The sequence below is a fragment of the Ixodes scapularis genome, unplaced genomic scaffold, assembly GCF_016920785.2.
Source record: "Ixodes scapularis isolate PalLabHiFi unplaced genomic scaffold, ASM1692078v2 PGA_scaffold7__128_contigs__length_106722199, whole genome shotgun sequence".
Taxonomy (NCBI): Eukaryota; Metazoa; Arthropoda; class Arachnida; order Ixodida; family Ixodidae; genus Ixodes; species Ixodes scapularis.
The window spans coordinates 104353300-104366907 of record NW_024609882.1 but is presented as its reverse complement, the minus strand read 5'-3'; the positions used below and the strand labels follow the sequence as shown (position 1 = coordinate 104366907).

Below are 13608 nucleotides of genomic sequence, written 5' to 3'. Positions count from 1 at the left end.
ATGTCCGTGTGTTCCAGTAGAGCATCTTTCAGGTCCTTGTGTTGAATGCAGCCACACATGGCCCCGAACTCGAACGAGTGCAAGGGAACTGCATAGATCGAGTGCAGACCGAACAAAACAGAACACGACAGTCCTAGTGGATATACAGTGTGACATGCACCCCCTCTCAGCGACAAAGATAATCAACAGTCATATACAGTTGACCAAGGGCTACGAAGGCTAAGTTTGTTGGCCGAACGTACAAGGTACACGACTACACACCAAAACCACTAATCTACAAATGTCACGTTATCGGGCACAAGGCCAATGTGTACCCCAGTCATATGCGCAAATGCAATGAGTGCGGCAATGCGCACGAAGTAGACGTGGAATGCACGCACTTACCGAAAAGCTTCAAATGTGGCGGAAACCACCCGGCCATCAACCGGGCCTGCCAGAAAGGGCGACACCACCCCCGCCAAAGCGGAAAGCATTCTCTCCGAGGGCTTTTACGGCCAGATTTTTGTAAGCATAGAATAGCACTGGGACTTCTTTTGAAACTTCCTGACACCACACGCTAGGGCAGGAACTGCCTTGCTTTACAGTGCCTTCTATAAATACTGAGCACTCTATCCGCCACAAAAGAACATTCACCTCGCAGCCCCTTGCAGTGAGAAAGGCAAACACATGCTTCTCGGTGGATTGAACCAAGCATGTACAGGATAATTCTGTTCTCTGTGTGCCTTTTTCAAGATCAAGGGTCTCACTAAAAACCGGTTCTCACGTCTGCTGTTGTAATCACAAAGACACCTCAGCCAAGGTCCTACATCATCCAATATGACAACGGCGTCCAGTGCAGGCTAAACAGAGTGGCGCTCCGCAGAAGCCCAAGATCAAAACAAAAACGGGCCCACTTCCGCAGCCCCACTTTGCTGACAAGTAAGAAAAAAAGGAAATGTAGACGGTTCTCACGCCGTCTACCAGAGGGAGCCAGCTACCCGGAGGAGAGACACTGGCAGGGATGGTGATGAAAGGGGCGAGAGAAGAGACGCCATGGACCGGGCATGAGGAGGTGAATTCCGAGCAAGATGACCAAGTCAAACGAGTAAACAGTTTGTATATTGTCACGGGTGGTGATTCGTGACCAATAAACAAGAAATAAACAGAAATAAATAAACGTTTAATGTGGCGAACTTGTGCCAAAAATAAAGAAGGAAACAGAAGAAAGCAGAGCGTCGCGGGCGTCGAAGTCGGCGTGTCAGCAGAATCGAGCGCTGGGGCGAGACTGACTCGACAAGGTCGCGGGCGGCCTCTTATCTAGAGTGCGTCGCTATCTCGAAGATTCGGCGAAAGCGGGAGCGTCGCGTGATCGGGGCGAGAATGAACACGTACTTTCTAGAAAACAAAAGCAGGATAAATGATAGAAGTTACGGGCGGTACATGAATAAACGGGAGCTTTCTGGAGGACCGCGACCGAGCGTTGCTTTCTCAGCCTTGCGCGCGGCATTACTCCCCCCTTTAAAAGTGCATCGCCCCGATGCAGTGTAAAACAAATCTGTGATATCGTGCCAAGTGACGTCGTGCGGTGACGCGCAGGACCAGCGACAAGCCGGCGGTGTGATATCGTGACAAGTGACGTCGTGCGGTGACGTGCAGGACGGGCAGGCGAGCGTGCGCCTTTCCTTCTCTTTCCTTCTCTTAAGCGTCGATAAGCATCGGCGCTGAACTATTTAAGCCGCGCTATCGCTTGAAATAAACCTTCTTGTTGTTGGAGCTGCTGTCTCTGCTTGGTCACTACATTGGCGACGAGGATGGGATATCACATAATAGATCGCGCAGCCCCAGAATCCACTTCCATTTTCACGTTCTCTCCGCCAATCTCGACCTCAACTACGTACTTCGGTACAGCGCTTGCTACTTGGCCGATGCTGAATAGGCTGTCGTACTCGGTTCCTGTGTCGAGACGGCAAAGGAGCAACCCATTGCCTATGCGTCAAGGACGTTAACAAAGGCTGAGCGGAATTATGCTCAAATAGACCGAGAAGCATTAGCCGTGGTGTTTGGAGTGCGTCACTTTCATCAGTACCTAGCCGGGCGAAAATTTGTTATTCTTACGGACCACAAACCGCTGCTAGGAATATTTCGGCGAGAGAAACAAATACCGGATGTTCTGTCACCACGCATGCTACGATGGAGCCTAATGCTGTCGGCCTACGAATACCAGCTTGACTACCGCCAAACTCAGGACCATGCGAACGCTGACTGCTTGAGCAGGCTTCCGGTTCCAGCATTTCGGTTGGAAGCAGAAACGCCGGGCGACGTATTGCTTTTCGAAGCCGCTGAGTACCCGCCAGTCACCGCCGCAGAAGTTGCTGGCTGCACGTCGCAAGACAGTCGGCTATCGGAAGTAAGGAAATGGATCATCGACGGCTGGCCAAAAGAAGGGGTACCGAAAGACTACGGTGCGTACGAGATAAGGCAGAACGAACTGTCCGTGCATCGTGACTGTGTGGTTTGGGGAAACCGCGTGGTAATCCCTGAGGTGCTGCAAAAACGTGTCCTCATCTTGATACATGCTAATCACCCGGGAGTGACGGCAATGAAAGCTATCGCGAGGTCCTACGTTTGGTGGCCGAAGATGGATGCGCAGATCGAAGAATTTGTGCGGCACTGCAAGGCGTGCCAGGAAAACCGGCAAAGTGAGCCGAAAGCGCCTACGCATTTCTGGACGAAACCGGAGCGAGCATGGAGCCGAGTGCATATCGATTTTGCGGGTCCTGTCGATGGTGCGGTTTTCCTAGTCGCAGTTGATGCTTTCTCAAACTGGGCGGAGGTGGAAATAATGACGTCAATGCACTCATCTGCAGTGATCGAGCGGCTGCGTAAGATGTTTGCAACATACGGACTGCCAGATTTGATTGTTTCAGATAATGGCACGGCGTTTACCAGCCGGGACATGCAGTCCTTTTTGAAGTTGAACGGCATTGAGTACATGTATACTGCTCCCTACCACCCCGCGAGTAATGGGAGAGCAGAACGCATGGTTCGGGAGCTAAAGTGTGCACTGAGAAAGCAGAGGCAAGGCTCTCTAGCGTGCAAGGTGTCTCGCTTCTTGTTCAAGCAACATTCCACGCCACACTCGGAGTCCGGCAAGACCCCAGCTGAGCTTATGCTGGGCAGGAACCTGCGCTCGGGCCTGTCAAAACTTCACCCCGATGCGATGGACGTGGAGTGCAAACGGCAGCCTCCAGAACAAAGCTTTCAGTGCGGTGACTCTGTCTACGCAAGGAATTTTCGCCAAGGTCCGAAGTGGTTGGCTGCTCGTGTGCTACGGCGTCGGGGTCACGTCATGTACGAGGTCCAGACATCCGACGGGAGTATCCATCGACGCCACCGGAACCACGTGCGAAGGGCCTGGGAACCAACAACTCCAACCGGCGGGACAACAGCTTCGTTTGCCCTTCCGGGAACGCCCGGTTCGGAGCCTGGCCCTCTGGAGGCCGGGGTTTCCCTTCCGGGCCCGTCAAGTCTGGGGGCGAGGTCACCTGCGGTCGAGACTCCCGTATTGAGGCGTTCTTCCCGCCAGCGTCGCCCGGTGCACCGATACGGCATAGATGACTAGGGGGGAGGGATGTGATATCGTGCCAAGTGACGTCGTGCGGTGACGCGCAGGACCAGCGACAAGCCGGCGGTGTGATATCGTGACAAGTGACGTCGTGCGGTGACGTGCAGGACGGGCAGGCGAGCGTGCGCCTTTCCTTCTCTTTCCTTCTCTTAAGCGTCGATAAGCATCGGCGCTGAACTATTTAAGCCGCGCTATCGCTTGAAATAAACCTTCTTGTTGTTGGAGCTGCTGTCTCTGCTTGGTCACTACAAAATCAAAATAAAAAAAGAACGATAAACTAAAGAGTCTTTTGGAGCACAAAAGGTCCACAGTCCTATCGAGCGTAGTACGGCTTCAGGCGCACGACGTGGACGACCTCAGGTCGTGGTGGGCGGCGTGACGATGTTCGTGTTCCGTCGGGCATCACCTCGTAGTTCAGATCCCCGAGTCGACGAAGCACTTTGTAGGGTCCAAAGTAACGTTTCAGGAGCTTCTCGCTGAGACCGCGGCGGCGAATCGGTGTCCACACCCACACCCTGTCTCCGGGCTGGAAGTGGACGTCCCGACGACGAAGGTTGTAGCGGCCAGTGTCGACACGTTGTTGAGCCTGAATCCGAAGTCTGGCGAGCTGACGGACTTCTTCTGCCCTTTGGGCAACCACCTGGGCGTCGTCACTTGCATCGACAGCCACTTCGTGGGGTAACATAGCGTCCAGCATTGTCGTTACCTTGCGCCCATGCACCAGCTGAAAGGGTGTCATTCCGGTGGTCTCTTGTATGGCCGTGTTGTAGGCAAATGTGACGTACGGCAGCACCTCGTCCCATGTCTTGTGCTCCACGTCGACGTACATAGAGATCATGTCGGCGATGGTCTTGTTGAGTCTCTCCGTTAGCCCGTTGGTCTGCGGGTGGTACGCCGTGGTGCGGCGATGGCTGGTGTGGCTGAGACGGAGGACTTCTTGCGTCAGCTGGGCCATGAATGATGATCCACGGTCTGAGATCAGGACTTCGGGAGCGCCGTGCCGGAGGACGATGGATTCAATGAAAAACTTGGCAACTTCCACAGCAGTTCCGGAAGGAAGGGCTTTCGTTTCGGCATACCGCGTGAGATAATCTGTGGCGACGATGATCCAGCGATTTCCCGACGTCGACGGCGGAAAAGGGCCAAGTAGATCCATTCCGATCTGCTGGAAGGGTGCTGTTGGCGGAGAAATTGACTGCAAGAGTCCGGCCGGCCTCGTCGGAGGTTTCTTCCGTCGCTGGCATTCATGACATGATCGCGTGTACAGGTGGACGGTTTTGGGGAGCTTGGGCCAGTAATACTTTTCACGAATACGTGCCAGGGTCCGGCTGTAACCAAGGTGTCCGGACGTCGGGTCGTCGTGGCAGGCTTGGAAGATCTCCTCTCGAAGGTCGGTCGGGATTACCAGCAGCCACGTGGAGTTGTTGTTGCCGAAGTTCTCTTTGTAGAGAACTCCTTGTCTAATGGCGAAGGTCGGCAGGGTTCGTGAAAAAACGCGTGGTATGGCACTCCCACGCCCTTCCAGGTACTCTATTAGTGCGCGCAGCTCAGGATCGTCTCGTTGACGTCGGACCATGTCGTCGCTGTTCACTGCGCCCAGGAAACACTCGTCGTCATCGTCGTCGTTGCTGTCGGAGGGTGTTTCTACGGGAGCTCTGGACAGGCAGTCGGCGTCGCTGTGCCTGCGGCCTGACTTGTAGACTACTGTCATGTTGAACTCTTGTAATCGGAGACTCCATCGCGCAAGGCGTCCTGACGGGTCCTTGATGTTCGCAAGCCAGCAGAGCGAATGGTGGTCCGTGACTACGCGGAACGGACTTCCATATAAGTACGGACGAAACTTCGTGATCGCCCAGACGACCGCAAGGCATTCTTTTTCAGTCGTGGAGTAATTTCGCTCCGCCTTGGACAATGTCCGACTTGCGTAGGCGATGACTCGCTCGGTGCCCTCTTGTACTTGAACCAGTACCGCGCCAAGTCCTGCGTTGCTTGCGTCTGTGTGAATCTCGGTTTCCGCATCCTGGTCAAAATGTCCAAGAACAGGAGGCGCCTGCAGTCGTCGCTTCAGCTCGTCAAATGCCTGCTGCTGCTCCTCGGCCCATTCGAACTTCTCGGCGTCCTTCGTGAGGTTTGTAAGCGGTGCGGAAATCCTTGCGAAATCTCGAACGAAGCGCCGACAGTAGGCACATAGCCCAAGGAACCTTCGCACGGCCTTCTTGTCTGTCGGCGCTGGAAATGCTGCGACGGCGCGAGTCTTCTCTGGGTCGGGGCGAACGCCTTCATTACTGACCACGTGACCTAGGAACTTCAGCTCGTCATAGGCGAACCGACACTTTGACGGCTTCAGGGTGAGTCCGGCGGTTCGTATGGCTTGGAGAACAGCTCGTAGTCGTCGCAGGTGCTCGTCGAAGTCGCTGGAAAACACTACGACGTCGTCGAGGTAGACGAGACAGCTCTGCCACTTCAGCCCTGCCAGTACGGTGTCCATGACACGCTGGAAAGTTGCTGGCGCCGTGCACAGTCCGAAGGGCATCACCTTGAACTCGTACAGCCCATCCGGCGTGACGAAAGCTGTCTTCTCTCGGTCCCGTTCGTCGACTTCGATCTGCCAGTAGCCGCTCTTCAGGTCCATCGATGAAAAGTATCGGGAGTGGCGCAGCCGGTCTAACGTGTCGTCGATGCGGGGGAGTGGATAGACGTCTTTCTTCGTCACCGCGTTCAGCTGCCGGTAGTCCACGCAGAACCTAAGCGTTCCGTCCTTCTTCTTAACCAGTACGACTGGAGAGGCCCAGGGACTGCTTGAAGGTTGAATTATGTCGTCGTTCAGCATCTCTTGAACTTGCTCCTGGATCACTTCCCTTTCTTTAGCGGAGACTCTGTACGGTGACCGATGCACAGGCCGCGCGTCGTCCTCGGTAACGATGCGGTGCTTCGCAATGGTGGTTTGGCGCACCTTTGACGACGTGGCAAAGCAGTCGCGGTATTCGGTGAGGAGGTCACTGAGCTGTCGTCGTTTCAGGCCCAGAAGCTTAGGGTCAATGTCGAGCTGCGCTGGCGACGTACTGTCTTGCTGGGGTGGCGAGGATTCGTGAGTAATGGCGGCGATAGCGGCGGAGTTTCGGAGTTCCTCGACCTGGCCCACGGCTGCACCTTTTGTGAGGTGTTGCGCTTCATTTCGGAAGTTCGTCACGAGGACCACAGTGCGGCCATCCTGAAGTTCAGCAACTAATCTTGCGACGCCTATTCCTCTTCCAAGAAGCAACTGGAGGCTTCCTTCGAGCAGAACTTCGCCGCAGAAAGCTTCGGTGATCCCGACGGGTACGAAAACACTCGACCGCGGCGGTAAGTTCACGTGGCTTGCGAGGACTCGGACCGCAGACGACGTCGCTATGGGTTCCTCCGGTGGTGAAACAGGTTTTCGTAGCGTCAACCGGTTTGCTCCGAGGTCGATGACGGCGCCATACTCGCAGAGGAAGTCCATTCCGAGGATAACGTCCCTCGAACAGTCTTGCAGAACGACGAACTTGACAGGGCACGTTTCACCGTGGATCTCGACGCGAGCAGTGCATCTTCCGACTGGTGTGATGAGATGTCCTCCGGCGGTTCGTATTTGGGGTCCTTCCCACGGCGTCATGACTTTTCGAAGGCGGCGGGAGAGCCTCCCACTCAAAACTGAGTAGTCTGCTCCGGTGTCCACGAGTGCCGATGCGTCGTGGCCGTCGATGATGACGTTTAGGTTGTTGGACACCGTTTCAGGAGCGTCGTTTCGGTCTCCGGTAGCGTTCGAGTGGGGGCCCTCCGACGTTCGTGGAGGATCTTGGCGTCGGTCGTCTTCGGCAACTCCACCTCCAGGGGTTGCCGCGCCTAGTTTCCCCGGCGTGGAGCAAGGGGTGACAGGCTTTCACGTCGGGGTCAGTACATCGGCGAAGCTGGACGTCGTGGTGAAGGCGATCGAAACTCTCGGCGGGACGCAGGCTCGGGGGACTGGGGTCGTCGCAAGTACTCGTCGATCTCCTGAGGGCGTTCACCATACCTGGGACGCGGGTCGCTTGGGTGGAATCCGCGCAGCCCGAGTCGTCGGTATGGGCATCGGCGGTACACATGGTCAGCTTCCCCGCAGTGGTAACACAGCGGGCGTCGGTCGGCCTCCTCCAGACGTCTGTCTTCCTCGGCGCAGGTCGGTCTGGGTGAACGTGCGCTTGATCTTCCTGTCGTCGGGGGTAATGCGGCGTTGGGGCGTCTCTTCGGGGTGGCGACGTGACTTGGCGGGGGGCTTGCGGCGGTCGTCGGGCCATTGCGGCGTAGCTCAACATCGGTTCCTCCGGTGCCACCGTGGTGACGGGAACCTCTGGTTGGAGCGCCCGATGCACTTCTTCGCGCACAGCCTCGGCAATGGAGAGTGTCGCTGGACGACTTGCGGCTGGCAGCAACTGGCGGAGTTCCTCCCGGACGACCTCCCGGATAATTTCGCGGATGTCCGTACCAGGAGCGTTCTCGCCGCCAAGCAGCGCGGTTGCAGCGACACTTGGACTTGGATGTCGCTGGTAGTGGGAAGCGCGCGCTTGGAGGGCGCGCTCGATGTTTGTCGCCTCGGTGACGAAGGCTTCGACAGTGCCCGGCGGGTTGCGCACGAGGCCTCCAAAGATGTCGTCTCTCACCCCGCGCATGAGGACCCGCAGCTTCTTGTCGTCTGTGGCTCGTGGGTCGGCACGGGCGCTCAGGCGGAGGACATCTTCTACGAAGCTTGTGACGCTTTCGTCGGCGCCCTGCGTTCGAATTCGGAGGAGATCTTCTGCCTTCTCCCGTCGGTGTAGGGTGGCGAACGTCCGCTGCAACTCGGCCACACAGATGTCCCACGACGTAAGCGAAGCCTCGTGATTCTCGAACCAATGCCTCGCAGTACCCTCCAGCGAAAAGTAGAGGTTCTGGAGGCACTGCTCCGCAGTCCATCCGTTGTGGCGCGCCACACGCTCGTAGTGCTTGATCCAGTCTTCGACATCCTCGTGGATCTCGCCGTGGAAGGGTGTCGGCATACGGGGAGCGGCGGGCAGGTAGACGATGGCAGGAGCGGCGGGCGTCGGCGACTGGTTGGCCATCGTCGGCTTTGTTGACTGCTTGGTCCTGGGCGGCAGAAGTTCGTGTTCCGGGGGTAGACCTCGGATGCGGCGACTTGACCGGGTCTCGATCTGGTCTTCGTCGGGTCCTCGGGAGGCTGGGTCCGGACTTGTACTGCGGGACCTCGGAGGGGTACGCGGCAGGGGCATGCGTTACCCTGCACCTCCACCAGAATGTCACGGGTGGTGATTCGTGACCAATAAACAAGAAATAAACAGAAATAAATAAACGTTTAATGTGGCGAACTTGTGCCAAAAATAAAGAAGGAAACAGAAGAAAGCAGAGCGTCGCGGGCGTCGAAGTCGGCGTGTCAGCAGAATCGAGCGCTGGGGCGAGACTGACTCGACAAGGTCGCGGGCGGCCTCTTATCTAGAGTGCGTCGCTATCTCGAAGATTCGGCGAAAGCGGTTCGAGCGTCGCGTGATCGGGGCGAGAATGAACACATACTTTCTAGAAAACAAAAGCAGGATAAATGATAGAAGTTACGGGCGGTGCATGAATAAACGGGAGCTTTCTGGAGGACCGCGACCGAGCGTTGCTTTCTCAGCCTTGCGCGCGGCAATATGCAACAAATGGCGGATGTCCCATGGCTTGTTGCAACTAACAACTTCCGCTACCTGGTGAACCTCCCGGAGGCTCTTGCTGAACTCACGGATGCACACGTGATCGCAGTGCTGGACTTCTCGTGAGGCTACCCAACAGCCGTCCTGACCAGCTGTAGGACTCCAATGAATGTGACCATGTATGTGGCCCTGGCCAAGAGGACCATCGCAGAGTGGAAGGCTGATCGAATTAACTGCAGGATGCCAGCAGCTGTCCAGCACGCCAAGTGGCGAAGCCCCAGGGAGGCAAGCCCCTCGGCCTGATGAAACCAGTCATCAGCCAGAGCCCTTAGGAAGACAGCCTCGTGCGACATCTTCGAACCACTGCCTCTAAGTCCATACAGAAACCAGCACCTGCTTGTCATCACGGACCATTTCTCGAAGTGGATTGAGCTGATCGCACTCAAAAAAACTTGTGTCTGCGATAATCTGGGAACGACTGTTAGAGACCTTTTGTCGCTACAGTGTTCCTGCTTCTGTGACCGCGGATAACATGTCGGTTTTCACAAGTAGGGTTTTTGTGAACTCGTGCCAGTCACTCAATATCCAGCACAAGCGACAATGCGCTACCACCCACAGGTGAACATCGCCAAGCAGGTGAACTGCAGCCTGAAGGCAATGCTGGTGACACTCACCAATAAGCATAAGGGTTGGGACGTGAACATCTCCGAGTTGGGGTTCGCAACTCGAGCGACGGTAAATCGATCGACTGGACTAACACCTCCATACCTGAACTTGGGAAACAAGCCGACATACCCTTGGAAAATGGATTCCGAAGGTGCGGGCAGGCTGACCCCCACCGCATCTCTAGGTATGCATTGGACTGCAACCGCCTCGGGGACGCCCTCCGAATGGCCAAGCACAAGACTCTTAATGTCAGGGTCGTCGGTTCAGTCCCTAAGTTGGGTGCCAATATGTGGGGTTACCCCCATCCGGTTCCCCCGCCCCAAATGCAGCAGTGGGGTCGGGTGGGACTGGTACACCCTGCACCGCGAGTGTGGCGCCCAACGTGGGACATGCCTAACTCAGCCCGGGGGGTGGCTGACAGAGCGGGTGTACTACCCCCACTCGCGGTCTAGGGCTAGCCGCAGCTCCTGGAACCGGATGGACGGCAGCCGGACGCCTGAGGACTTCAGGCGTTTCCGGTCGAGCCGACGAGAGGGCTCAAGCTCCCGCTCCGCACGATCGCCTCCACCTGGGCCCAAACCCCTGAAAGAGCCCAAGATAAAGATGCGGTCGGCGGCCACATCTACGGTAGTTTTCAGGATAAGGGCGGTGGGTTACGCGTCCCACGCACGATGGAGGGACCAGTACTGCCCCTCACATGGGGCCAAGCCCTCCAAGGTGAGGCCACCTTTTAGTGGCCCGACTCTGGTGAACCGTGACGACGAGCCGCCAGCTGGCAGAGGAAGAGGCAGCCCTTTGTCCGGTCTGCCATGTCTTGGTGGTGTGCGAGGGGGCCCTAATAGACATTGACTTCGACCCTTCCTTGGTGACGTCGGGGTCTGAGGATTGAAGGGGATGAAGCAAGGACCCACTCTGCCGCTGCCTAATTGCCACCAGATGCCGGTGACCGAGGGCAGCTCAAGGACAAGCTGTCTGCATCCCCGGTGGCGGGTTACCCCTCGTCGTGGTAAGTTGGCTTGGCGCACAGGAAATATAGGTGCTGGGAGAGACCAGCGGTGCTCACAGGAGTCGGCCATGGGATTGGAGAAGTTGTTGAATGGACTCGAAGGTGAACGGACGTGTGGTGTGGATACGATGCGGAGAGGTAGGCTCATAGACCCACTAATGTGGGTTATAAAAAGGTGCATATTCAAAGTGGCGTTGTGTTACTCGGAGTGGGGGAACCGGACGGGGACAAGCCCACAAGCAGTTAACTGATTGTGCTTGATCATGTAAACTTGCTGTTGTAGTAGCTGTTTCTTTTGTAGTTATTTTTTCTCAGTCTATTGGATATATATATATATAGAAGTAAACATCTTAAGAGTCTAAATATTTATTTATTTATTCACAATACCTTAACTTTAACTTATCAGCTGTATTTGTTTTGCTCATAATTTCCTATTCTGCTTTCATTGATTGACCACCTGTTATGTATGCTGGGCAGCCTGTGAGCCTTTTCACAGCAGTGCCATGGTCACAACAATGCAGAACATACAAGGCCAACAAGTCGGGAAGATGCAGAAGGCAAGACGGGCGACTTGGGAACAGTGCATACTAAACAGCAAAACTCAGAATGAGCTGTGAACCATGAGTAAAATATTAAGTAAAAAATATATTGTCAAAAGCATTAAAATAATGATTGGCATATGTCCACATGAAACAAAAAATTGACCAGCTGAAAGAGCTCAATGAAAAATATTAAAATGCAAGCATTTTAGAGCTAAAATTAATTTTGCTTCACATAAGCTACTATATATTGTTGCATAAAGAACAAATTCAAGTATAGGCCTCAGCACCCCCAAATTCTAAAAAAACAAAAAAAATTCTTATAATTTTTGTTTAAATATTTATTTTTGAGATATCAATTTCTGAAAAGGTTGACTTATATGTGGAAATACAGGTTATTTGGAATGTTCCCCACACACACATAGGTTGCCCACATAAAACCAGAGTGCTGCATGTGCATGCGTGGAATAATTAATTCATTAATTACCCACACTATCTCCAACAAGTCCCATTGAGCCCACACAACCACCCACACCTCCCACAGGGTCATGGTCCTATCCCCACAGGGTGTGTGGGTTACCTATAGCAACCCGCACAATCTGCCACCCGTCACATAGACCCACAGTCCTCTCCTCACAGAGATTTCGGGACACCCACACAAACCTACAGGTTTCCTACAGACATGTAGCCCCCCACACAAATTGTTTGTGGGTACTCTCTGGGCATTTGACCAGGAGGATCGTCTTGAGTTATACACGAGTAATCTGCAAAGATAAGCCCAACCCCTTAGGGGACGGGAAGGTCACGGGGGGGGGGGGACAAGAATAAAGGTTGAAGTACAACCTCGATTTTCTGCAGAAAAGGTAATTCTTTTGGCACTCTTCTCTCCTAAGGCGTGGAGCCAAGTTGGGGCAAAGTAAAAAGTTGAAAGGATATAGGAAAGGATATGATTATAATGCAATTAAATGTAAAGGTGCAAGCGAGCTTGACAAGAATGACGAAAATAATCCCTCGAGAATGGGAACACAGGGGACAAAAGACAAACTCAAATCTTTGTGTTTGTCCTTTGTCCCCCTTGTTCCCCTTCTCAGTGATGTGATCGACCTAAGCCATTTTGGAGCACCTTTCGGAGCAGCCAAAAGAGTGTTTTGGAGCAACAAAAGTGGCCTTTGGAGCAGCCAAGACAGTGTTTCGGAGTAGCATAAGTGGCTTTTGGAGCAGATATTCTTAGAAGAATATAGATTTTCGTTTTAAGTGCTGTACAAAGGGCACTTCGTGCTGTGTTGTGCTCTGATGGGACTTATTGTGGCAAAACTCGCTGCTTGCGGTTTTACTGCTGAGACATCCCACAAATGTACAGCGCACTACTGTAGGCATTGCCGAGCAATTCCGAAAAACCGCTGGGCACCGTCATACTAGTAGTTCCCGACGTGCCAGATTTTCGTCAAAAGTAAGCAACCGTGAAACAATGGATTGCAAGCATCAGGCTGGTGCCTCTGTTGTGCAATAATGTTTGCATGCACGTGAGGGAAACTTTGGCAGGCTTGCAGTTGCGCGTGCCTTGTCGCGCGAGCGGAGGCAACGGCTGTTTGATCGAAATTGAAACCGTGCCATTCCGCTCCGTCGCCAACTGATTCCCAAAATTGTATGCAAAATGTAACTGCCGAGCATACGACAAAAAAAGTGCGGCGGCGCGTGCTTGCCAGGCTGGCAAACGAAATACAAAAAAAAAAAAGAACCTGAGCGCACTGATGCAGACATCACGAGCCAGGGTCAAAAAGTTCTTGGGGCACTTTGTGCAATGACTGAACGTGACATAAACAAGCCAGCTGTGCTATATACATTGCCGTTTTTATTTTAGCTCACTTCACCAACTTTCTTTCGCAGCAGATTTTTCAAATACCGAGCGCCAAAGAAAGCCCTCCGAGCGAAACCTAGGTAATCAATACTTGGACACAGCAATCTTTGAATTAAATAAGGATTTTTACAGTAACGTGCGATTTAAACAAGAACAGGAATGTTAATGAACTTGCGGCAGTACTTAGTTTCGTTTTAAAAAGCGCTATATGTACAGCGACGTGTGGACAGCAAAACCCGACGACGTCGCGCGACCAC

General features: G+C 54.0%; 1 protein-coding gene across 1 annotated transcript; it reads left to right on the top strand.

Annotated features, from left to right (window-relative positions):
* Window positions 1-2275: 2275 nt before the first annotated feature.
* LOC121048546 (uncharacterized protein K02A2.6-like) lies at window positions 2276-3664 on the top strand. The gene has a single exon (XM_040504999.2). The coding sequence runs from the start codon at window positions 2579-2581 to the stop codon at window positions 3599-3601; it is 1023 nt and encodes a 340-aa protein (XP_040360933.1). The 5' UTR covers window positions 2276-2578; the 3' UTR covers window positions 3602-3664.
* The last annotated feature ends 9944 nt before the right edge of the window (window positions 3665-13608 follow it).